Here is a 27629-nt window from a genome sequence, read left to right as displayed (position 1 = left end):
TCAACAGAAGTGATGTGCCTCTCTGCCAGGCAACTCACAGAGACAGGACGCCTCACAAAGGCATTTGATCTGTATCCTGGCCTCCGAGGGGAATTCAGTTCCACCCACCAGGTATTAACTAGCACCTTCCTCTTCTGTACCTAGCACTTTGCAAGCTACCAAGAAGGCTGGATAAGTAACATCCCAGTTAGGGACTTAAAATTTTGTCGCTGGATTTTGTCCACACCATGTAAAGAACTCTGCATCACACTGCAGTGTTGTGATCCACACAGGACCCTCAGGCGGAAGCGGGGATGAGTGGCCGCTGATGACAGGGTGTGGACAGAGCTCGCCAAGGTACAGAAGCTGTGGGTTTGTGGAAGGAAAAGACCTCTGAGGTGGGACAGAATGGCTGAAAACTCAACCCTGATTATGTAACCTGGTCATGGGGCAAATTACACTGTGTTGGTTTTAGCTCCTCTTCCACTGACTAGTTCAGAAAGACAAGTGACAGCTCTTTTTTGGCTGCTGCTTCTTTATCGTCTTCTCATCGGGCATCTTAAAAACTGAAGTTAGCTTCCTCTGTTAGTCAACATGAATAAGCCTCAACCTCATACCTAGTTTTAAGGTCAGCTAAGTTTCATATAGGCTGTGTAAGACCCATATGGCTGGCCTGAAAATAAGAATTTGACCTAATTCTGTCAAGATTTTGACTCACGAAGTAGGAGGAAAGCTGGCTGTAAGCTATGGGTGCCGGAGCTTGCCCAGGGTGGCCGGGGTATAGGACTTACTGGACTTTGTGCAAGACAACTACACAAGAGAAGGCCAGTGGGACAGGATGGAGTGGATGTACCGGCAGAACAAAGCCCCACATCAAGTTGAGAGTGGCCCTAGTCGTTGGGGAGAGAAAAGGCTTCAGTAAGAAAACTCACATCCTTTCACGAGTAATTCTGCTTGGCAGATACCTCTGGAGTGGGTTAGGACATAGCCTTTTCACAAAGACCTACAGGGGAACAGGTGGAAGTCAGTGCTTATCCTCATACCCGCATGTGACAAAGGGGTTTTGCTTCTGAAGTCCTTCTCATGCTTGTGAGCCTGCTGCTGTCTCTGCCAAATAGCTGACTCATATTAAAATTGTTTTAATAAAATAACCTTACAAACTGAAAAGCAAGGTATAAATATGAGACACGGTGGACTGGGAAAGAGTGAGGCATTCTTTGACATAGGAAGTGGGGAGAAAAGAAGCCAGTATTTGTCTTCCACTTTGGGCCCCTTTCAGGACAGCAGGCATAACCTGAGGCCATAGTGTGAGCTCTCTTTCAATCTCTGACTCCTCCTTTAAGGGGATGCACAAATTCAGTTCATACACACTAGTCAAGAGGTCACCTCCCAAAGCTTGTTAACAGGCTGAAGTTCCCTCTGGGAAATTCATTTTAAGATTCCAATTTTCCTTTTTATGCAGTCAACTAAATTGCACTAAGACACTAAATGTTGGCTATAAGAAGCCAGAGGGAGCTAAGTTGTGAACCATCAGACAGGAGAACGAGAGGCCAAATTCAAGCAGGATCACCTTCCTTCAAAGGACACCGGAGAATGAGTGTTCATTCTCTGGCAAGAAATGCTAGAGGCGCACGGCAGTTTAAACCGTCAGTTTGGAAAAAGTCAAGTTCAATGCCAGTTCTGAAGTCAAACACACAGTGAGAGGGGAGTTGTGAAGACTTCTCCCACAGGTCAATCAAGGGTTTGCGTGTTTGATCACAGGAAGTCCTCAGGCCTGAAGGAGACCACTGCTACCAGACTCAGGGTCCCAGAAAACTACTAGGGCCTGGGCAGGGAGCACGGTGGTGGCCACAGGGCCCCATGGGGCAGAAGGGGAAGTGTGCAAGAGTCGGGGTGAGGGCGGGGGAGGAGCCAACGTGCTTACAGGGACCCTGGGACTCCTGAGAGCACCTGCTGGAAAAAATAAGTTGGAAGGCTTAGGGGAGTAGTGTGGGAATATGTGAAGCATCCAGAATACCAACATGACAACTTCAGAGAAACTCAAACAATGTGAAAACACTTGGAAAATGGTTTAATGATGTTTTACAACAGAAATGAACTGTACAGTTACAGTAAGTTTAATATATATAAAAAATTACAGCAGACAAATGCATCTACACAAAATCTACCATTTCATTCTGATCCACTGTCCCCTACACAACCTTTCCCAGCCTATAGGGCCCCTGCAGGCAGCCTCAGGAAGGGGATCATATAAAGGGCACTTTGAAAGAGACAGCACCGTTCATATTCCCCACCACCTCCTCAGGCCTCAGGAGGTGCCAGCTAATTCCCCCAAATGTGAAGTTGCTTGTGTTTCAGGTTTTCAAAACCAAGAAAAAGTGTTTCCCAAGGGCCCAGATAATGAGGTCCTGAACTCCAAGTTATCAGTTGATTCTTGTGAAATATTCCTATCAGAGGGGAAATGGCTAACCAGGTATGCTGGGACAGTGAGGCTATACAATAGCCACCCAGACTGTAGTTATCTAAGCAGAAATGTAAAAGGACTCCCAATAAACTACTTAGGAATTGTCACTGCCTCATTAAAGTTGCTGGACAATTTTGGAAAAAAATCATTTACACCACATCTTAAGTTTCCACAAAAGAGAACTCAAACTCACATTTTAAAGTTAAGTACATAAAACAAAAAGTTTTGGGAGACCAAGGAGTCAATTTCCCCTTGTGTTCCTCCCTTGACAACAGTGGAAAAACACCCCTGAATCAATATTTAAAAAAAGAAAAAAGGCAAGAAAAGGGAAAGGTGGTAAAGTTAAGATATTTAAAGACAGAGAAAGAAAACAGCTTTAGAAAAACACGATCACTGTCTCTTTAAAACAAAACGGAACCCCAGTTGGGATTGGTAATCAGCAAATATTCAATCCAAATTGAACCCAGTGGAAGTTTATTACTGAATATTATGTACACTCAGAACTTTTTTGTTTTCTTTTTTATTATGAACACCTAGGCAGTGAAAACTGTTATGTTAATACATACAGAGACACACCCCAAACATACAAAAATACTATTATTCAAACTACTAAGAATAGGACAGTTATTTTCATGCTATGACTTTAAGAGCATTACACTGAAACAAGAAATGACATTTTTTTTTTTTAATATCCCAGAAATATACCAAAATATACATCTAAGCTTTGGAATTACTGAGGTTAGACTAATGCAAGTGCTGGGTAATCGTACTTAATACACAAGTCTAAGGTTCTGCAGGAAAGAAATTATCTTTGGTATCTGCATCAGGCTAATATTATTAACATTTGGATTTTGCTTTGGGATAGAGCTTGTATGACCCTAAAACCAAATCCCCCCCTTCCCCGATCAACTGAGATTAAAAAGATCCATGTAAAAAGTTCCTTCATTTGCAACCCCCCACCCCCCAAGTTAAAAAGTCACAGGCATCTACCTAGCGCAAAAGGTTGTGAAATACAATGCATAGTTGCACAGTGGTGCTGCAAAGAGGAAACAGATTACAGTGAGGAGAAATGAGAAGCTTGACAATCGTTCTGCATGTTTTCTCACAAACAGGACAGCCACTTCCAAGCAGTTCCAGTAAAGGAAAAGAGAGAAAAGGCTCAGAAGGGCAACTTGGCGCGTGTTCACCCGCCAGCACCGCCCCAGAGGTTAAAGCACCCAGCAGAGCAGCCAATCCTGCACCAGAGTCTTCAATTTCCCCCACTCTGTGGAGTCCAGGGTGCCCAGCAGCAACCCCGACCATCCCGGACCCTCTGCTAAGCCCTGTGGTGACATGGCTGTCGTAGGGGTGGATCACCGTGGTAACTGCAGGGTGTCTTATCATGGTGATGGGCTTCCGTCCATTGTTTTAGAAAATCTGAAATGCCAATTTATTCCATGGCATGTTCACAAGTTGGCAAGAGTCAAGGCTACTGAGCAGCTGCCTCTGCAAACCTGGACCATGGAAAACAGACCCCCTGCCCTTCCAATACTGTCAGAGGCCCCACCTCCCCACCCTCTCCTCTTAATGCCAGGACGCCACAGACTGGATTGATGCTGAAGACTTCCCTTTTCTTTGGTTTTTTTGTTTGTTTTGAGTTTATACAATCATTAAAAAATCTTTGGTTTTGGCTGGAAATTTTAAAAATGAAGCAAAACAACACAAAGAAACCACCCTCCCCTGGCTTATAGCAGCAGTAGTAAGACCTGGCAAAGCTTTTTTTTCAACAGCGGGGGTGGGAATTGAAGGTTGGGAACTACATTCAAAGAAAAGGTGAAGGGCTGGAGATGCAGCTTCTAGACAGCCCAATGGATATAAGATTGTCAAATAATAATAATAATATTAATAATAATAAAACTTAAATATTTGGGGGTTTTTTTTGGTCATGTCAAAGGAAAAAAGTGAAATGTGTATGCAGCAGTCAGCTTAAAGGAGCCTTTGGTGTGTCTTCCCTTCCACCCAAAGTCCTGAAAAGAAGCAGAACCCTGAGGCCTCACAGGGGAAGGGGATGACCTCTCCCTACCAGGGAGAAGGCAAGTACAGGCGGTGATGTGTGGCCAGCGATCAGAGACGTGGTTCGGGTTGGGGTGTGGGGTGGCTGGCCAGCCCCTAAGGGCACGGTGGCGGGGAACAGATGTTAGAGAGTCCTGTGAAGACCCCTTGCAACAAAAAGAAAGAGACGATTGCAATTTGCCCTCAGCTTGCAGTAGCTTTTAAAGCAGCAACATTCGGAGGCTTTGGGAAGTCCCACCCTAGGCTACAGGTCCCATGATGCTATAGGCCAGAGCTCAACATTACTCAGAAGAGGGAGGGCAGACTTGGCAACTCTGTAGGGGTTAGAGAAAGTTAAAGCATGTTACTCAGTCACGAGTTAGAAATGAGGTATACAACAGCTCCTGGATTTGTGGTGGGCGGAAAACCCCCACACTTACTCACCTCGTTTCTGCTATCACCACAGCTGCAGGGACTGAACTATGGTCTAATGCAGGGGAGGGCATTTCCTTGGAATGAAACCTCCTGTGGACTGAGCAATGCACACAGGCCCCCTCAAGCAAAGGTAAGAAGCTGGAAGAAGTCTGTCTCCCCCTTACCTGCACTCAGGGGAGACACTATTTACGCTGTCAAAAGCCAATGTTGTAATAAAGTCTTAGGCTCTCTCCTCCCCCTACTCTGAACTGTTTGCAGTTTTAAACACAACCAGGCTGGTCCACTCTACTCTCAGAAAGTATCTGCCTCACGTAGAACTGTGTAGGGTCAGAACCAAAGACATGGCACCTCCAGTTGCCTACAACCACAGCCTTTCCTAACAGGACTGTCCTTCTGCTTCTGAAAGTGCTTTCCCTTCCTGTGCTATTGTTCTGACTTAGAGACACTGTGGGACCAGGTAGGAGTAGTCTTCTCTGCCCTTGGCTCTGCCTGTTTCCATTCGAAGGAGATCCCAACTTTAAAGAAGTGTTTGGATGTCTCATTGTGGAGGCATCACTGTACCAACCGTCTGCCCGCAGACTTCTTGTATCCCGGGAGAGCTCAGCATCACCGCCAAGTCACGAAAGGAGCCTTAAGCTGCTTTTGTGAGGTTGTGGCTGACTCAAAACAATGATGAACAAGTAAACAAACCTCGGGGGAACTTTGTATCAGACTTCAATGTTTTGCTTGCTTTTTTATAGTAAATTAGTTTTGGGGTCTGAACTTTCTGACAGTGTCCTGGGTTTGAACTAGAAGGTGACCCTGGGTGGCACGGTCCTGTGCAGAATGGGCTGATTCAGGGACAGAAAGAATCATTAAGGGACCGGCCCTGCCCTGCCCACCCTGGGAGCTTTGCTTCCGCGGCAGCGGCGGTCCATCATGTTTGGTCTGTCTTCCCACAAGTGTTTCAAGTGCTGTTATCTTTAATAGCCCTGTTACCTGCTTCCTGACCTATCTAGTACTTTGAAAAGTCACCTAATATTAATATCACTTTTATATAATGCCAGAATAGGATTACTGGTAAAGCTGTCATGAAGTTCTGCAACCTGATCATTTTTTGATAGAATATCGAGAACAATAAATTTTGTTTCCCTCTCCCATTTTCTGTCTTATCAATAGTAAACCAAAACAATGAACTACTCAAGTCTCCAGAGCCCATATGTAGAAACATTCTGTAACAATACAGCTTGATGGAAGAATAAAAGAAGGTCTTTCGGGTCTTCATGTAATCTTGCTCTTAAAAATGCTTATCCGTTACAAGTGACAGAACAACTAAATAGCATCTGAACTCACACTGGTTGTACCTGTTCTCACTTTAAGTGTTAGATAAAGGGAAATAAAAGAATCCTACCCCCATCTTTTGCCACACTCCCTTCTAAATTTCCCAGCAATTCCAAGAATATCACTGCCACACTGAGCAACTCTATGCATCTTTACAGAACCAGCAGAGTGAAACTAAATAAATCTCTTTTCCAAAGCTAGGATGACCAACAAGACTTCCTTCAAAAAGTGGAGATTGTATAGGCGGAAGAAGAGAGGGGAGAGGAAAAGTAAAGAGACAAATGTAAAGCTTTTTCCAAATTTCAGCTTTTTGTTCCTATTTCTGCTGCTTGTATGGAAAACAGAAGAATAAACAATGCAGTGTCTTTGGTATCCAGACGGAACCCCACTGAGGTTCTATGAGAAGGGTCACCTATTGAAAAATAGCCTTTCTGGACCCAGAGTCTATATCTGAACTTGGGAAGCCAAGAAAGTCTGTCTCACAGTCTGGCCAGAAAGGGCTCTTAACTGTTCCTAAACCAGCATCATTTCTCATTCAAGACAACCCACCAAGAACAATACTTTCGTCCGCCTCACTAATCAGTCTCTAAAGGTCACACCATCACACTTGTGGGGCCAGCTGGTTGGCTTTCCACTTCTTGATCTGGTTTCCTTCTGTTTGCATTTTTGGTCAAGACAGAATTAGCCTTGATACGAGTAAAGGAAGTGAGGTTTTAAGCTGCTGTGCGACCTGCACAGCATTCAATAATGTGACAGAGGGTGACAAAAAAATGTTCTACTGTAATTTCCTAAGATGAAGATGCATGACTCACTCATTTCTCGTTTCCTCTCCAAATTAAAGGGTGCTTGTCTAATTCTGTCTCTATTTCTCAACTACATACCCCAACATTCACACATTAACCCTTCTCTTAAGCTCTTGCTACATAAGAGGTAATGAATCATCAGAAGAGCCTGGCAGGGTCTGGGGGGCCCAGGCAGCCACAGGAAGGGATGTAAATGCCTTGAGGACCCTGAACTGGATAACAAATGTGTACCCTGCATGCCACACTGCACTGCAGCCCAGACCTTAGAGAGGCCAAAAAACCCCAAACCCAAACACAGGGATGATCAAGTTTCCTTTGGCAAGACAGAGATAAGGAAACACACACACACGCACACGCAATGCAATGTTTTCCTTCTAACATAATCACCTTCTCCTCTTCCCCCCACCCCTCCCTAACCCTATAAACTGTAACCTATAAACAGGATCCCAAATACATATAGCATCAGTCATGTTTATCAATCGTAATAAACATCAGTTCAACTAAATGCTACAGCTAGAATTATTTCCACTATTTATAAAGTTTTTCCTTTTTATTTATTTGGTTTTTAGTTTAAACCAGCTCTGTAACAATGCTAAGCTATGCTGAGGTATTTTATGAAGGTGCCAGAAGCTAGCTGTTACCCACCAGCATTATCCTCACGGATTAAGGTATCACCATTCAAAGTGAAAAGGAAGAGAGGAAAGGAGATCCAGATTACAGAATAACATAAAATCCACTAATGTTTACTGCTTTAAGAAAAGGCTGAGGGTAGAAGAGCCTACACATGGAACTGCTTCATGAATAAGGATGGTCAGAAGAAAGCAACTTCACAAATCATATGGAAATCTGGGTATAAACTGGAGAACTGAGAAAAGACATATTTCCTGTCCTCTGGATGGATCCCTTCAAATATCTTACTGAAAATTTCAGGGGTGTTCCATTTAATTTCTTCAGATTAAGAAAAGAATATGGTAGAACAGGATTAGTATCAGTCTTTAATGGTGAGAGCCATTTATTTATCCTATTTTTGTCCAAGTTCACATTTGTACTGTGTGCACAGACGGCCAGGGCTGTGATTAAACTAAATGCTTTTCACACACACATACAAAAATGAACTCACAATGGTTATGATCAAATGAATCCATCAATTCTTGCCCATTTAAGTCAGCTCCCTGTCCATTCTCTCTCGTTTCTTCCTATTGTAATGATTTCACTTTTCTCTTGGTAAAGAAAGTTTTGTGAGGATGATAAGGTTTGGGAACAACTTTAGACTATGAACTACAAAGAGTTTCTTCTGTAAGCCAAGTGTTTATTATATACTAATTGCAATGTTTACTATCAGGATCTACAACTTTAAAAATCTACATTAATTTCTTGTATTTCCAAACGTATCCAGCTTTCCCAGCAATTTAAATAGAAAATTTAATGTTAAAGATTGGGCTGAATTTAAATATTGTGTCAAGCAAGTATCTGTGCTTCTGTATAATATAGACAAGGTTTTCTCCCACCTTCCCAAATAAATGAGGAATAATAGAACAAAATAACATAAGAAAGAGGTATAATTGTGCTTTTCTTCCCAATGATGGATGAACTGTGTAGAATAAATTGGCAAGATAATCTCACTAAGAATCTTTTAATTAATCTTATTTTCCCTTTTAAAAAATGCTAATTTCTAATAATGCTACCATGAAGTACAAATCAGTATGGCCCTAAACAAAATGAAAGTTGGATGCCTTTGGTTCCATTTCTCTAGTAATAAGTTGAGCAAACTGGGATGGTATTGATCTTTCTTAACAAATAAATAAAAGAAAGTGTGTTTTATATCAAGTAATGAATGGATAGGAACAATTATTTTTTTGATTCTAAAAGACTGCCTATATAACTTCAGAAACATTTAAACTAACACAGCACTCAACATATTTCTTAAATCAAGAACAATAATATTGTTCTTCTGAGAAGCCCTTTTCTAGGTCTTTCTCCTCTGTCCTTTAGATTTATACAGGGTACAAATAAAGTTTATAACCAAACTGCCCTGCTTGTGATAAGCAGGATTCAAACAATTACATTCACTACTCCCCAGGCAGGGCCCATTAGCATGGGCAAATATAGTATCACTATAAATGCATTTGGAATTAGTCTTTGGCTTAATATGTATTAACCAAATTCAGGAATAAAATAAAACTTGCATAAAGATTAAGGGGAAAACAAAGAATGACCACAATGAACTGTGATGACCTACCTGGTCTTTTCTCTTAGAAGTGCAGAAACTCTACCAAACATTTCTTTTTGGCCAAATGGACCCCTTAATTTCCAGACTCTCCCATATAAGGTGGCTAAAAGTTAAGTCTGAGTACCTTAGAAGATTCAAAACATTTCTTGAGATGATAAAAAAGATGATACAAAGTAAAAAAGGACTAAAGGTTGAGTCATGAAGCAATATGGTCAGTAGACTATCTAGGGATGATGATGGGGATTCAATTTTAAGTTAAACACCCATCAACAAGCTGTTTTAGTGTTTCGTGTATACATTTCACAACTTGTTTCTTAAATAAGAGAATAAAAGAAAAATTCTAAGAGTTATCTTTGTCTAAAGGATGGATTTCTTCTTTCGAACACAGGTTTTTATGCTGGTTTAAAGTTTATCCTCACAAAGTGATCCACACTCATACCCACACAAAGGCAGAATCCCTTTATCCCAAACTGATTAGAGACTACAGACAGGGCAGGGAATAGAAGACCACTGTATTGACATTTAAAGCTTAGTATCTTTTTTTTTTTTTAATATGAAAGTCTATTGGCGATCTTATTTAGGAGAGGGAGTATCTCTGAACCATGTAGGAAAACAAACAAAAATGGCCTCCTTGCTCCTCCTCTTAATTCACTGGGCTTGAGTCGCTTGGGACTCAACACTTCCTTTGGTAGTGATCTGGGAAGTGAATGCTACAACCTCTAACCCAGTCTGGTGGGTATCAGCATTTTCCTCCCTGAATCCTTCCTCCTAACCTACCACTCCCAAGGGAGGGACCCATCCCTGTGGGCAGCTACAGTGTAACTGACAGCCCTAAAATCATCTGCACAGACTAAAATTAGAGATGTCAAATCAGGATAAAAGGTCAAATTCAACTACATCAGAGAAACAGAGGGATGAAGAGGAGAAAAATTAGTAACTGACACTGCCATTCTATTTACACACCAAACTAAATAAACTACTTAAAAAATCAAGTTAATGTCTGCCCAGAGGATATTACAATTTACCAACATAAAAGATTAAAACAAGCAGCAACTTTTATATAAAATTAATAAAGACAAATGAAAAAAAGAAATTGTCAGTAGCATCTATCTCCTCAATGTGTCTGAACTGCACGATATAAACTAGTCCATTAGTACAGCAGCTTGCTAAAAATTGACTTTGGTTCAAGCTTAGTTAAAAAAAACAACATTAAAAAAACATACCACACATAAAAACGGTGGATGGACATTTGTTAGTTTCCCTGCTTGCAGTTCACTGATTTTAGAGGGATTTTAGGAAGGTGAAGGGTACTTTGTGAAATAAAATGGGAAGACAAAAGAAACAGAAGAAAAACTAACAAGGGAACTAAAACGTTTCTGGCCTTTTAATATTAATATGCCTGTCTCCAACTTGAATGATCACAAACAGAAATACACACTGTGTCTGTATCACTGCCTTTCCCAACACTGAGACAAATACACAGAATTCAAGCTCCCTCGTGGACACAAGCAGAGCAAGAAGAAGAAAAATCACCTGTAAGCTCTCTCTCAGCCCCAAGCTTGGAAGGGGGAAAAGTGCAGTCATGGAACCACCAGAGATGTACACGACCACCCGCAGATGCCAGGTGGGGCCTCTAATTCCAATAAGAAGGGAGCTCAAATGAGCTGCTCTGCAGCAATCCAGTCTTTGGGAATTGTTTTGGATACAGATACTATAATAATAGAACACTGACAAAAAGGGAAATCTAATCTCCAGGTTACCCTTCCTGGAGAAGGGAAACCTTCATTCCTATTCATCTCCTTCCATAAACATTTCCTTTTCATGGGCTCATTTACATCGTCTAGAAATACCCTGAAAACAATACAGAAGCTAATTGCCTTCTACAATGAATAAAGAGATGTGTATTGCCATTTAGACCTACCTAGCAGGAGCATCACTAACAAACCAAGGAGACATGTGAGGTGTGTACAAAGTTCCTGCTCAAAGTCTTTCAAAGGTTCTACAGATCCTGTATTTGGCTAATTAGTGCCTTCTCCAGTCAGAGAACCAAGGAGAGTATCAGGGTTAGAGGAACTGATAAGCCATCTACTGAAAAGGAAGTCTGTGGCTAGAGGAAAACGTGGTAACCTCACATTCTTCTCATCACACCTCTTTGGGTGATCTATAACCAATGAAAAACAGTCTAGTAGAGTTCCTTCAATAAACAAAAGAAGGGAAAAGTTTCCCAGTTTCAGTAAGTCATTTTGTTCTTTGCCAAGTAAGTTAAAGGAAGTTTGGATGAAAAACTTCCACAACGTGGAAAAAACAAACACACACACCAACAGTAGGAGCATTTCAGGAGATAAGAAATCAGGAGAACCACCAAGTCAGGTGTCTGCAGTAGTCTTTGCTCTTTGGAACCAGACGCTGCCTGCAACACGTACAGCCATTTCCATTGAAAGTAGCAGAAAGCAGCACTGTTGCACCACAGGGCCTGGGCCTTAGGTCAATGATTTGGGGTGAGTGAGAGCTACAGTTCAGCAGGAATTCCTTCCTACACAAAAGTGCTCCAAAGGCACCACCTGATGGGGGCAAGGGGGCGTGTGTGGAGTGGGAGTGTTTGCACACACTGCCTTCAGCTTCTGCACCAAGCCTCTTGCATAAGTGGCAAAAGAAAATAATTTTCTAGCACCTCTGTAAGAGTCATCAAGGATAAGGAAACCAGCAAGAACATTCCCCGCAGTTAAGAATGTAAGTCCCCCCTTACCCTAAAGCCCTCCCACCCCACAGTGTGGGAGCTCACTGAAATAGGATCCAGGAGCAAGAGATAAACATGTTCAAACTATATATATATATATAAACTATATATATATATATATAAAACAATAACAACAATAACAATAGATACAGTAATACAGGCCTGCCTAAATTGTACCAGTTAAGAAAGGAACCCCCAACACAATTGATATGATTATAAACACCTTGTTATGACTTAATGGCCTGTACAACAGACCCATAAAAATGATTTTTTTTTTAAAGAAAAAGAAATTTAGACAAACAAGAAGTCCCCTTCCTATATCGGAATTGGTAACCCACCTTAACTTGTCATCATGACTGCTGGAAATGATAAGTAGTCCTTTCACTTATTTTTTTGTTTGTTTTTGATTTTTTTTGTTTCTGCCTTTTTTTTTTTTTTTTTAATTTTTGGTTAGAAAGTTCTCCAATCCATGAAGCAATCCTGAAAAGACAGTGTTTTATTAAAAAATTAGGCAAATTTGCTGTCCCAGCTCCATCTTTTTTTCCGCCATGTGTTTTTCTCTTCTCTCCCTCCGCTCCCTTGCCCTTGCGCCATGGCAACAGGAAGTCCGTCACGTGTTTCAGTCTCTGCCAGCAGCGCCGCTCGGCCCAGCTCACTGCGCCTTGGAGGCAGTGGTGGTGGTGGAGGCAGCCCCGCTGGCAGAGGCCACAGTGAAAAGAGAGTTCTGGACAGACTCAGCTGAGGTGGAGGTGGCATGGAGGCTGGCTGCAGGTCCAGAATTCCCTGCAGAGGTTGCAGCGGCCGAGACCAAGCTAACTGGGTTGCTGGTGAGCAGAGAGAGGTTCTGAGGGGTCAGGAACAGAGGGGCAGTCACGATGTTGGGGGCTCCTCCTGCGTTGGCAAATACCAGGTTCCCCGTTGCATCCAGGGACGTTATTGGAAGAGAGCCACCAGAGGCAAGAGCTACAGACAAACCCCCCAGAAAACAGGTAGGAGGAGAACGTTAGTATCAGCTTGGAGACGACAAAGAACACATCAAACGTCCTAAGTTTTCCTGCAACTCAGATGAAAAAAGTTTATCCCTTAACTGACTTTCTTCCCCTTAATCACAGTGCTATAATTTATCAACCAAAATTTATTTATAATTTTAAAAGAGCCTAGAGGACTGAAAACTCTAATGAGCATGAACAAGATAGGGGAGAAGAGAATCAGAGTTATATTTCTATCTTGAAATCTCAACTTATTTCATCTACCCAGAAATATCTGTTAAATCCAATAATTTTGATTTAATGAAGATTACTGACTTTAGAGTGACTCCATTCAAAAGACTATCTTTTCCTGTATCTGAAAACCCCCCACAATCCCCTCACCCATATAATCATACCCTCACGTGTATATTTGAGGGTTTTTCCTAGTGGCATTAAAAATTTGATTTCTTACATAATTAAAAAAAGCAAGAGGAACTGAAGGAACATCCCTGACTTTGGATAGGATCACACAATGAGTACAGAACAGTGAGTCCTGGTGCAGCTTGACATTTTCTGAGACTCCAGGCTTAGGGTCATAGTCCAGTTCTAGATCTTCCCATACAGTACCTCTTTGGTACACAGCTGTGTCTTTTTAGCATCACCACAGACCAGAGACACATTGTAATGCAAGAGAAAAAGTGATTTATCACAAATCTTACTCCAAAAAGAAATCATTTTATAATAAAAGCTTTATAGATCTAACCAGGAAGCAATTTCACATATGATTTAATCAATGAGAAAGTCAATATAATGTAAGGTAATCTAAGTGATATTTTGGATTTGTCTGGAACTAACTGCCTACAGTATACTGTAGAGACATCATTCATGAAACATTAATCCTAAATGAAGTTTAGCAGTTTAAAAACTGTTTTTGACTCCAAGAACTCTCATTTAAGCACGAATTATTTTTTAAGAAAAGATTCTGAGATTAGTATAGTGATGTCTCAAAGTGTTTCCATGAATCACAAAGCAGCAAGCATCCTCAAACACAAAGCTCAAATACTAAACAAAGCAGACTCTTCAATATATAGAATGAGTGGACTTAAGACTCATTTGAAACTGGACAGCATGCTAAGGCCAAAAGGGACCCATCTGGGCTTGGGAAAGAGATGTTAAAATCCAAGAGAATATAAGCTCTATAATGATGAAGATATACAAACGGCAGAACCTAATCAGAATTAAAAGTACTCTTGCAGGCTGCATGATGTCCTCCAACGTTAATCTGTTACAGAGACTTCTTGCATATGGCTCTTGAGGGTGAGGATGGGGCCTGGGGAGTTTTACTGGGTCAAGCTTGCCTGGGGATGGTTCTTGGATGACTATTTAGATAAATTTAGGAAGAAATGCCTCCAAGCCTATATTATAAGAAGATAAATATTAGCATAAAAGTCCTGGTTTCTTTCTCTGTTTTTCTGGCCATACTGTGCAGCCGGCAGGATTTTAGTTCCCTGACCAGGGATGGAATCTGCTCCCCCTGTGGTGGAAGCGCAGTTTTAACTGCTGGATTGCCAGGCAAGTACCAGTCCTGGTTTCCTAATACACCACACTAAGCATATTTCCTGTTCTTACAAACTGACACCTCTATTTCTCTTACAAAGCTTTTTATAAGAACACATTCCTGGTCCTTAGGTTAGTCAGCATTATCAATTCAACTATCTCTTCATATCACTTTCACCTCTAGCAAAGCAGACTTCCTCCATTTAAGAAAAAAAAAGAGAAAGGGAAAAAATTCTACTGACCTTGAATAGTTGCCAGTGTACTGTTGCTCATCAGAGCTGGGCTGAGAGCACCACCTAGGGTTCCCGGATTGAGACTGAGTAAGGCACCTCTGAAAGACCAGAAGAGCAGACACATTATCATAACGTAGACACATGTGTCAATTCAACAACATACCCAAAGGGAAGAGAAAAAGGAAAATACAGGTGGGAAGTATACGGGAATATGTGTTATTCTTTTTATACTCTTTATATGGTGCTTCCAAATTACTGCTTTCCTTGCTGCTCACTTATACAAAGCAAAGCATGGTTATGGTCCACACAAAATGTAAAACTTAGTCATTTTGACTCTTTGAGTTACTTTGTTCTCTTTTTTTCCAAAACAAGAGAAAAAAATGACAGAGAAAGGAATATATTTACAAACTAATTCTTATTTTTTTTGATGATATTATAAAATTGGGTATCCTATTATTATATATCTCTTATTTATGTTTAAGAATTAGAAAGCAGACAGTTGAGAGATTTATGGAAAAAGTCTAAGAATATGAGCCAGGAACTCTGTGCTTTTTCCCCGGCCCCATCACTCAGGTATAATCAGTGGCCTGGTGTTCGGTATCTTCATTTAGGGATAATAGTGTGATTTCCAGGATGTTAAGAAACTCTAGTCCAACCACAATCAAAGTCCCTGTGCTACTACAGAGCAACCTATTTCAAAGAGATATGGCTTTAAAGGTTTTTTGTTTTCGCATTTAAGATAGTGTTGAAAAGTATTCCCTATGAGTAACTCTAGGGATGACCTCCGAGTTGTCTCTCAGATGTAAACAAGGTAAGAAAGCGCCTTACCCAGCTGCAAACTGTGAGGGCGCCATCAGGCCTGGGTTCAGTCCTGCAGCAGCAGCCATGGCAGCAAGGCTGGCATTTGCTGGCAGCTGGGCGGCTCCCTGGAGGGCGGCAGCTGCTGCTGTTTGCAGCCCTGATGCTGTCACCATGACCTGGCTGGCCCCAAGAGGAGCGGCCAGAGGAGCGGAGGTGGTCTGTGTCGTGCTGGTCTCACTGGCACTGGAGGCCTCAGAGGTGGAGGCTGAGGCAGAAGGGGAGGGGCTCAGAGAGGGGGAGGTGACCGCTGAGGAGGCCGGAGGCGCCGTGGAGATCACGGTTGCAGTGTTGTTGGAGGTGGTATCTGTAGTGCCTGAAAGAGAATCACACTTGACAGTGACCTTCTGGAAAAGTTTTTGGAAGGATGGTTGCTTTATGCAGCCATACTCTAGAATCAACTGAATAATCTACCATCCAGTAACATCTAAGTATGTCCTTTTCTATTAAACTAGTTCAGTGCTTCTATGGAAATTAACCACAAAAACAAACATTTTAAGAACCAAAGCCATGAATCCTACTTTAAGAGGCAAGAGTAATAAAGTAACCATGAAACAGAGAACATGGCTTTCCAATTCCAATTTCCTATTAAAAATTTAAAAAAAAAAATCACAGAGGCTCTAACTATAGAACACAATTGCTCTGGAGAAGATATGTATAAGCAAAAAAATCCAAGCTTCTGAAAAGCATCTTCATTTAGAAATCTCCTTAGTCTCTTTATAAAAATCAAAACAAAATAATGAAATCAAGAAAAATATGTATGTTTTACTAAAATAAATATTAATAACATTCACAGAAATAGTACAAAAATAACAAAAGGCATATGTCTAGAAGTATAAAAGACTTCAGAAATGATATAAGAACTAGACCAATCAAAATAAATCTTTCAAACCCATAAACATATTAGAAAAAAGATCTATACAAAAACTTTCTCTGTGATAAAATCTGTCACTAAGCTGTAGAAGACTCTCTTCTCTATTAACAGCTGTATTAAAAATTCAGTCAGTTTTGTTCTTTTAAAACCTACGTTGAAGCTTTTTTCTGACCTATACTAAGAACATCTAGAATTCAACTCTCATCATTTTACTGTGAAGAAACGTTTCTTCACATATCACAGAGCTAGGAGAAAATTAGATACCATCTATTTCAGTACTGAATTCTACTTTCTCCGTGTCCTATTACGTTACACGAAAGTGCTATGTAGTCTCTGAATGATTCAGGTAAACATACCTTTCTTACTGTTAACTGAAAAAGGAGGATTTACTTACTCTTCTTTCTGCCCTTCTCAAAAATATAAGATGATTTCCTCTTCACTCTTGCTGTCCATAAGTACAAATTACATCTTTGTGGATACTATTAATCACAATATCATCATTCAGTTCTAAATCTATCAAATCAATTTATGTCACTGGGCTATTGATGCTATGCTGGTTCTTAAGTTTGGCAGATTCATACACTTTTTCACTTTTTGACACTCTTCTCCTAAGACCTGCACACTGTTCTACAGAAAGGTAAACATCTTTTCTCATTTCTTTTCTACTGCTAGTAAATTTCAATCTTCTCTTGACCAATTTCTCACCTTATCTAACTTGATTTCACTTATGGGCACTACTTTCTTTTCAAAGTTCTGAGACAAAATCGCCCATATCTTGAGGTCAAAAGCTTAAAGTAGCGTTCACTTCAAGCTTTCTTCACTCGCCATTGCCATCTTTAGACTACACAGCATCAATTTCTTAAAGTCCCGCATGTATACAAAGAAAATCCCAATAATTTCATCAGTGAATTTAAGCCAGGCTAAGAGACAATGACTCCAGAAACCACTCAAAGTTATTTTTTCTGGTTTTATCTTCCAACCACTTCTCAGATGGCACAATGGTAAAAAATGTGCCTGCCAAAGAGACACAATCTAACAATGCCAATCTCAATGAGACACAGGGGACTCGGGTTTGATCCCTGGGTTGAGAAGATCCCCTGGAGGAGGAAACTGCAACCTGCTCCAGTGTTCTTGCCTGGGAAATCCCATGGACAAAGATGGGCTACAGTCCACAGGGTCTCAAAGAGCCAGACAACAAAGCAACTACCCATACACTCACGCATCCTCCAGTCACATTTTAAGTGTCTTCACCATGAATGTCATGAGCAATAGAGTACAGTAACTTAGTAAGATCTTCAAATTACTTCTCCCAGTCAGTACATACATTTTAATCAACATGTATCTTTTATCTATATTCTTAGCAATTCAATTACTTGGGCAATTTTGATCAGGGAATTGATGTTTGCTGAGCTTCAATGTCCTCAACAACAAAATAAGATGCCATCATCCACCTCACAAGGTTAGTAGAAAGTTATCTGCAAGAATACATAGTGTTTGGCATAACCTCTTGCTTCCCATCTCATCTTTTCTAATTAAAATTTTTAAAAAAAATTATTGTAGTTGGTTTAAATATTGCTCAGGTGTATAGCAAAGTAATTCAGTTATACATATGTCTATATCTACACATATATTCTCCTCCATTCTTTTCCATTACAGGTTATTACAGGATACTGAATATAGTTCCCTGAGCTACACTGTAAATCCTTGTTGTTCACTGATTTTATATATGGTAGTTAGTATCTGTTAATCCCTATCTCTGTATTGTTATAATTTTAGTACACATACTGCCAAGGCAAGTACCCATTTCATCTTTTTTAAAAAATAGATTTAGAGAGATAAAATTTATATGCCATAAAATTGACCCAATTTAAGTATGAAATTCAATGGTTTTTAACATATTGACAGAATGGTACAGCCATCACCCCCATCTAGTTTATGACAGAAAAAGATCCCTAGTGCCTATCTGTAGTTACACTTGGTCCCACCTACAGCCTCCAGTCATCTGCTTTTTGATCTGTAGATTTACCTTTCCCAGACACATCATATAAATGAATCATTTGATTTGTAGTCTTTTGCATCTAGCTTCCTTCAATTAGCAAGCTGTTTTCAAGGTTTATCCATGTTGTAGTAGGAATCAATACTTCCTTCTAGCTGAGAAGTACCCCACTGCACGGATAGACCACATGATGTTTAATTCATTCACCACTTGGTGGGTAATGGCTTGTTTCCAGTTTTTGATTATTACGAATAATGCTGCTATGATCATTGTGTAAAAGTTTTTGTGGAAACATTTGCTGTTCTCTTGGGGGAATTATTGGGTAGGATGGTAAATTAATGATTAACTTTTAAAGACACTGCCAAAGTATTTTCCAAAGTGGCCATATCATTTTACATTTCCACCAACAATGCATGAAGATTCCAGTTTCTCCACATCTTGAAGACCTATTATTTTTGGTCTTTCTGATTATAGCCATTCTAGTATTAAGTAGTATCTCATTATGATTTTAAATGTGCATTTCTCTGAGTAATAATGTTGAACATCTTTTCATGTGCTTATTAGTCATTCCTATATCTTCTTTGATATAATGTGTCAGTTCAGTTCAGCTGCTCAGTTGTGTCCAACTCTTTGTGAGCCCATGGACTGCAAAGGCTTCCCTGTCTATCACCAATTCTCAGAGTTTACTCAAACTCATGTCCATCGAGTTGGTGATGCCATCCAACCATCTCATTCTCTGTCATCCCCTTCTCTTCCCACCTTCAATCTTTCCCAGCATCAGTGTCTTTTCCAAGGAGTCAGTACTTCGAATCAGGTGGCCAAAGTATTGAAGTTTCAGCTTCAGCATCAGTCCTTCCAATGTATATTCAGGACTGATTTCCTTGAGGATTGACTGGTTGGATCTCCTTGCAGTCCAAGGGACTCTCAAGAGTCTTCTCCAACACCACAGTTCAGAAGCATCAATTCTTCCGTGCTCAGCTTTCTTTATAGTACAACTCTCAAATCCATACATGACCACTGGAAAAACCATAGTCTTGACTAGATGGACCTTTGTTGACAAAGTAATGTCTCTGCTTTTTAATATGCTGTCCAGGTTGGTCATAACTTTCCTTCCAAGGAGTAAGCATCTTTTAATTTCATGGTTGCAGTCACCATCTGCAGTGATTTTAGAGCCCCCCCAAATAAAATCTGTCACTGTTACCACTATTTCCCCATCTATTTGTCATGAAGTGATGGGACTGGATGCCATGACCTTAGTTTTCTGAATGCTGAGTTTTAAGCCAATTTTTTCACTCTCCTCTTTCACTTTCATCAAGAGGCTCTTTAGTTCTTTGCTTTCTGACATAAGGGTGGTGTCATCTGCATATCTGAGGTTATTGATATTTCTCCCAACAATCTTGATTCCAGCTTGTGCTTCATCCAGTCTAGCATTTCTCATGATGTACTCTGCATATAAGTTAAATAAGCAGGGTGACAATATACAGCCTTGACATACTCCTTTCCCGATTTGGAACCAGTCTGTTGTTCCATGTCCAATTCTAATTCTTGCTTCTTGACTTGCATACAGATTTCTCAGGAGGCAGGTCAGGTGGCCTGGTGTTCCCATCTTGTGAAGAATTTTCCACAGTTTGTTGTGATCCACACAGTCAAAGGCTTTGGTGTAGTCAGTAAAGCAGAAGTAGATCTTTTTCTGGAACTCTCTTTGTTTTTTTGATGATCCAGAGGATGTTGGCAATTTGATCTCTGGTTCTGCCTTTTCTAAGCCCAGCTTGAACATCTGGAAGTTCACTGTTCACATACTGTTGAAGCCTGGCTTGGAGAATTTTGAGTATTACTTTGCTAGGGTGTGAGATGAGTGCAATTGTGTGGTAGTCTGAGCATTCTTTGGCACTGCCTTTCTTTGGGATTGGAAGGAAAATGGACCTTTTCCAGTCCTGTGGCCACTGCTGAGTTTTCCAGATTTGCTGGCATATTGAGTGCAGCACTTTCACAGCATCATCTTTCAGGATTTGAAATAGCTCAACTGGAATTCCATCACCTCCACCAACTTTGTTCATAGTGATGCTTCCTAAGGCCCACTTGACTTCACATTCCAGATGTCTGGTTCTAAGTGGATAACACCATCGTGGTTATCTGGGTCATGAAGATCTTTTTTGTATAGTTCTTCTGTGTATTCTTGCCACCTCTTCTTAATATCTTCTGCTTCTGTTAGGTCCATACCATTTCTGTCCCTTATAATGTATATTAAATATAATATAATGTACATTAGATATAATGTTATTATATATTAAGATCTTCTGCCCCTTTAAAAAACCAAGTTGCTTATATACTTACTATTGAGTTTTTAAAAAATTATTTATGTATTTATTTAGGCTGCTTTGCGTGGGCTTTCTCTAGTTGCAGCAAGGGGATGCTACTGCTCCTTGCAGAGCACAGGCTTCAGGAGCTGTGGCTGAGTTCAGCAGGCTCACTGTGGTGGCTTCTCCTGTTGCAGAGCACAGGCTTCAGGAGCTGTGGCTGAGTTCAGCAGGCTCACTGTGGTGGCTTCTCCTGTTGCTGGGCACAGGCTTCAGGAGCTGTGGCTCCTGGGCTCTTATGAGTGCAGGCTCTGTAGTTGTGGTGCATGGGCTTGGTTGCTCTGAGGCATGTGGAATCCTCCTAGACCAGGGGTTGAACCCATGTCCCTTGCACTGGCAGGCAGATTCTTATCCATTGCACCAGGAAAGATAGTCCCTTACTATTGAGTTCTAAGAATTTTTTTTTTTGCTGAGTGAACTCCCTGGGAATTTTATACATATAGGATGATGAAGAAAAAAAGACAGTTTTAACTTCTCCCCTTTCAAACTGGATGTTTAAAATTTTTTTCCATTGTTAAGCTGGCTATAACTAGACCAATTAGAAATCTGTTAGAACAAACATTCTTCCTTTGTTCCCAATGTTAGGGGGGAAAACATTCAGTCCTTCCCATTTAAGATGCTGTTAGCTGTAGGTTTTTCAGTTGATGCTCTTTATCAGGTTAGGAAGCCTTCTTCTATTCCAGGTTTTTTTAACCATGAATGGGTGTTGGATTTTGTCAAATGCTTTTTCTGTATCTAGTAAGATGATCATGAGAATTTGGTCTTCTATTACTATGGTGTATTACATTAATTTACGTTCAATTATTAAGCCAACTTTTTATTCCTGGGATAACTCCTTGGTCATGTATAATCTTTTTTATATGTTGCTTATGACTTGTTAAGATTTTGTTGAGGACTTCTGTGTACATTTTCACGAGTGATATGGGTTTGTAATCTTTTTCTTATGGTATCTTTGTTTGGCTTTAACATCAAGGTAATATCAGCTTCCTTCAATGAGTTGTTCCTCCTCTGTCTTCTGGAGGAGACTGCTAAAGATTAACTCTTACTTTTTCCTAAAATATCTGATAGAATTCACTGTTACAGCCATCTGAGTTTAGGCACTTCTTTTTGGTTCATTTACTTGTTTTAGGTGTTTTAAAGGTTTTCTATTTCTTGCTGAGTCAGTTTTGGTAATTCGTGTCTTCCTCAAGATTTGTTCATTTCATCTAAGTCACCTAATTTTGGGGGACATAAGTTGTTTATAATATTCTGATATGCTGCATAATGCAGCAGTTCAACTCCTAAATATCTACCCTAGAGAAATGAAAACATACAACCACATTAAAACTTGTAAATGCATACTCATATCAACAGTATTGAAAATGGCCCCAAACTGTATGTAACTCAAATGTCCATCTACTCGTATAATAAACAGAATATGGTATATCCACACAATGAAATACCACTCAATCATTAAAAGGAATGAAGTTCCAACATTACTCTGCAACATGGATAAACCTTGGAAATAGAAGGTCATATTATATGACTCCATTTATATTTGTCTGAGACAGGCAAATCCATAGAGACAGAGTAGACTAGTCATTGCCATGGATACTGGAGGAGTGAACAGGGAGAGACTGATAATAGCTATGGGGTTGCATATGGTTTACTATGAAACATTATTTTGGAATAAGAATTTGAGGCAGAGCATGTTTAGTTGAGATTATTAAGGGCTGCGGAATTTTTACAAGTTCTTAAAGACACATAAGAATAGGTATCTTTCTGGAGCAGAACAGTCATGATCATTCATTTTCTATTTTAGAAAAGTTTACCAGAAATATTGAATTTAACTCAGGAACACAATGAAAAGAAGTTAAATTAACCAATCATGAGGACCCCAAGGAGAAAATCTTTAGAAAGAAAGTAGAGTGCATTAGATAAACTACAAGATATTGAATGACTTTCATAAATAATATGAGTGAAAGAATATGCTACTTTTGTCAACAGAAAAAAAGAAACACAATATAGAAATGTCAGAGCAAAAGAGGCTATAATAAGAAAGTTATGGTCGAAACAGGAGTAAAACTAAAACAGGACATGATTTTGAGCTGACAAGAGGAAGAAAACAAAATCCATTTGACATCCGACTCTTGTAATCTTCTCTTTCAAGGAGCAGGGTTTAAGTGCCAGAAGATTACATTTTTTTTTACCCTATCATGGGATGGCTTTGAACAATATTTATGCAAATTTAATACTATTGTGGGCTTCCCTGCTGGCTCAGTTGTAAAGAATCCACCTGCAATGCAGTAGAGGTGGGTTCGATCCCTGGGTCGAGAAGATCCTTTGGAAAAGGAAATGGCAACCCATTCCAGTATTTTTACCTGGGAAATCCCATGGACACAGGTGCCTGGTGGGCTACAGTCCATAGGGTTGCAAAGAGCCAGACAAGACTGAGCGACTAAACCGTTCCAATATTATCATACTCACTTTCTATTGCTATTTAACAAAGTACTACAAACTTAGCAACATAAAACAACATACATTTACTATCTTATAGTTTCTGTGGGTCAGGTGTGCAAGCACAGCCTAGATGGTCCTCCGCAAGGCCACAATAAAGGTACCAGCCAAACTGTTCCATTTTGTTGGCATAACTGGGGAAGAGTATGTTGCCAAGCTCACCTGGATTGTTGGAAAAAATCATTTGGCACAATTTGCTTGCTGCTCTAGACTAAATGCCAGTTCTTTCTGGCTGTAGCATAAAGGTCAACCTCAATGTTAGAGGTCACCCCCAGTTACCTGACTGGTGAGGTGGGTCTCTAGAGTAAGTCTGCTAACAAGACAGAGTCAAAAAAGCATGAACACTATGAGACAGACACCACGGTGGGGGCTCACCTTAGACTTTGTCAGAGTTATAAATTCTGATTGCTAATTTAATGTTTTGCTTTTGACAGTAAGAGTAAGGATAGCAAACTTACCCTTATACCATAATAAGAATAGAGGAACATGAGAAACTGTTTTAAGTATGAGAAGATAAGCAGCACAGTGTTGTGATCCCTGAAGAAAGAGAAACAAATGACGTGGGCCCTGTATTTGGAAGCACCTCTGTTTGCTTCTTTTGGGCGGCACTGGGTCTTTACCGCTCTGCACGAGTGTTCTCCAGCTGCGGTGAGCGGGGCTGCCCTTCGCTGTGGAGCGCGGGCCCCTCGCTGTGGCGGCCTCGCCTGCTGTGGAGCGCGGGCTCGCCTGCTGAGGAGCGCGGGCCCCTCGCTGTGGCGGCCTCGCCTGCTGTGGAGCGCGGGCCCCTCGCTGTGGCGGCCTCGCCTGCTGTGGAGCGCGGGCCCCTCGCTGTGGCGGCCTCGCCTGCTGTGGAGCGCGGGCTCGCCTGCTGAGGAGCGCGGGCTCCTCGCTGTGGCGGCCTCGCCTGCTGTGGAGCGCGGGCCCCTCGCTGTGGCGGCCTCGTCTGCTGTGGAGCGCGGGCCCCTCGCTGTGGCGGCCTCGCCTGCTGTGGAGCGCGGGCCCCTCGCTGTGGCGGCCTCGCCTGCTGAGGAGCGCGGGCCCCTCGCTGTGGCGGCCTCGCCTGCTGTGGAGCGCGGGCCTCTCGCTGTGGCGGCCTCGCCTGCTGTGGAGCGCGGGCTCGCCTGCTGTGGAGCGCGGGCTCCTCGCTGTGGCGGCCTCCCCTGCTGTGGAGCGCGGGCTGAAGGCACAAGGGTTTTAGGCGCTGCAGAACGCAGGCTCAGCAGTTGCTCTGCACCGGCAGGTGGGTTCCTAACCACTGCGCCACCACGGAAGTCCCTGGAAGTGCTTTTCAAACCTCTGTGCCAGGGGAGGAAACTAAGTAGAGCACAGCGATTTCACTGACTCAAGGAGATGAAAACTATGGCTGAACGCCAAAATGGCTGGAGTCTGCAGGAGAGGGTAGTGGGAAGGAAGAAACCAGAGAAATCTCTCTAGAAATGTACAGCGGGGTTTCCTAGAATCTATAGTTGAATACTAAATTACACATGCACAGGGAAACACCATGAGTCCAAGCAGGGAGGATGTACTCCGAATGATCCTTGGAATTCATGCAGGACAAGGAGATACTCCGTATCTAACTACACAGAGAGGAGACGCTATTGAGTTGGGCATTCATTAGAGACCCCAGAAGGGTCACACCTGAAACTAGTGAAGGCTACTTTAGGGCCAATCTAGTAAAGCTTAAAAAATAAATCTTGAAAGGGTCAAGCTAACCTGTAGTAATCTATCTGCCTGCCAAAACCAACTCAAAAACTCTTTAAAAGAAAACATAGAAATCCTGATGTATAATCCCCATCTCTTAAGAACAGGTAGATCTGTGAATATGATGGGGGATGCAATAACTACTCCTTTAACTGGATTATATCATATAACAAAGATGAGAGGACTGATTACCTTATATTTATAAGATTCTCTGTAGCAGCTGACTGGATAGAGATTTTCATGTTGCTTTTGAAGAAGCTGTTTAAGGTCATGGAGCTAGGACTTGGGGTTAGCCTGTGGGATTTGAGTGATCTAGCTCACAGCCAGCCAAAAAGAAAAAAAAGGGGGGGGGGACTTCAGTTCTATAATCATATGGATAGAATTCTGAAAACTAACGAACTTAGAAGATCTTGGTCGTCATACGAGGTCACAGCCCCAGCCAACATCTTAACTTCAGCCTGGTAAATCCCTGAGCAGTGGACTTAGCTCTAATCTATGCCTAAACTTCCAACCTATACGTGGGATAATAAATGAGTATTGATTTAGGCCACTAAGTTTTAGCAATTGTTATGCACCAACATAAAACTAATGGTTGTAAAAATGACAACAATGTCTGCTCTTACCACTTCCCTCAGCTGGAATTTCTAGTCTGTGCAATACTGATCAATTGATGTGAAACAAAACCTATTTCACTGTTATAAAAGATGAAAAATGACTCTTAAGTATATGAAATGATGTTCAACTTTACATGATCAGAAGACTGAAATTTTAAAGTACACTGAGAGAACCTCCCTGGTGGTCAGAGGTTAAGAATCCACCTGCCACTGTGGTGGATGTGGGTTCCATCCCTGGTCCAGAAGATTCCACAGGCCACAGGGGCAGCCACGTCCTTCTACCACAACTACTGAGCCTGCGCAATACAGCACCCATGAACTGCAGCTGCTGAGCCCGCGTGTTCCAGAGCCCGTGCCCCGCTGCAAGGAGAAGTCTGTGCACCACAACCAGAGAAAGCCATGTGCTGCAACGAAGACCCAGCACAGCCAAAAATAAAAAAGCAAAGTACACTGAGATATAACTTCTCACATATCAGACTGGCAAAAATTAAAGAGTGCATAGGCTATGGGGAAGCTGGCCCTCTCATGTATTATTAGTGGGACTGAAAATAAGTACACTCCTTTTGGAAGGCAATTTGATAGTATCCAAGAAAACGACATAGTTACCTTTTGACTCAGCAATTCTACAGTTTGAAATTTACCCTCAAGACACATTTCCAACAGTACAAAAATACTTATCCACATGGTTACTCCTGCAGCATGGTCAATAATTTAAAAATACTGGAAACAAATTCAATGTCCATACAACAGGGAAGGAGTTAAAATGTAGCATATCCACATAATGGAGTACTCTGCCACAATGAAACAAAATAATGAAGATTTCCATGAACTAATGTGGAGTGATTTTCAGAATATCTGTTAAGCTAAAAAAGGTCACCTAAGTACGCAGGAATGGCACAAGTGGGAATGGGATAGAAAGGATACAGAGAATTATGATAGAAAGGAATGACATTTTTCTAAGGAGAACTTTTTGTATAGTCTTGACTTATAAAACTGTTAATATCTCATATTCTTTAAAAAAAATCACAAGGATGGAAGGATAAACACTAATTTATATGAACAAAAAATAAATTAAATGGAATTTCAAATGAATAACGTAAATATACTGAAGGGCATATAAGAACTAACCCAGATAACTTTTGAACACAGTATTTGGACATCATGTCTTTAGGCTTAAGACAAGAACTCTAAACTGAACTGAATTAGTCGGTCTTTTCAGAGGCATGGGTTAGCAATTTTGAAATCCCTTTCTTTTCACTATAGGATTGTGCAATTAAGTAACTTGTAACTGTTGATAATGGGAGCCAGGTTACTGTCACTGAGTTAAAATATGGAAAGAGATTAGGATAGAAAACAATGAACTAGAGGGTATTGGATTGGAACTGGAGATATCAGTATGAATTTGGGGGTTTTAAGGAGGCTGATTCTAGGCAAGAGGCAGAGAAACTTTAAGATGAGGCTGAACATCATGTGTGCCAAAAAAATCAGGAAGTACTCAAAGAATGCTAGGGACATGTCAAAAGGGCACAGAAGCCACTCTGAAGTAGTTCCCTTTGGCTAAATCTGGAAAATCTGAATAATAAATAAAAAGTGATAGTAGGATTGTAACCTATTGAATGCAGAAAGAATTTCTGAGTCCACACTGATACAGATAGATACATAGAGGAAAAGGAAAAGTTCATCCTTAGAGTTGAAAGCCAACTAATAAATTTAAAAGAAATGATGAAACTATATGAGAGTCAGAATAACATAGATTCAGGCAAAAATCAATAGACACTAGTGTATAAACATCTGAGGAACAGGATTTTTGCAGTCTCAAACTCCTCATAAGATACTAACTGTAAAGAGTAAAATAACTATACAATGTTATTACATTAACAATATACAATAACTATACAATGAAAAAATCTGGCAGATACCACCTTAATGAAATTACCAAAGTTAATAACATTGGGACTAATCAACAGCACGCGTCT

General features: G+C 40.9%; 1 protein-coding gene across 4 annotated transcripts in view; it reads right to left on the bottom strand.

Moving 5' to 3' along the window:
* Positions 1-2033: 2033 nt before the first annotated feature.
* POU2F1 (POU class 2 homeobox 1) overlaps positions 2034-27629 on the bottom strand; it is a 196137-nt gene continuing 170541 nt past the window's right edge. For all 4 annotated transcript variants that reach the window (XM_043878736.1, XM_043878737.1, XM_043878739.1 and 1 more), the window contains 3 exons: positions 15586-15931; positions 14767-14855; positions 2034-12962 (listed from right to left, as the gene is read on the bottom strand). In XM_043878736.1, coding sequence (XP_043734671.1) covers positions 12652-12962; positions 14767-14855; positions 15586-15931 — 746 coding nt within the window. In that variant the 3' untranslated portion in view covers positions 2034-12651. The remainder of the gene's footprint in view (positions 12963-14766; positions 14856-15585; positions 15932-27629) is intronic.

This window comes from Cervus elaphus, chromosome 20 (assembly GCF_910594005.1).
Source record: "Cervus elaphus chromosome 20, mCerEla1.1, whole genome shotgun sequence".
In the NCBI taxonomy this organism is placed as follows: domain Eukaryota; kingdom Metazoa; phylum Chordata; class Mammalia; order Artiodactyla; family Cervidae; genus Cervus; species Cervus elaphus.
This window is presented reverse-complemented; position numbering and strand designations above follow the sequence as displayed.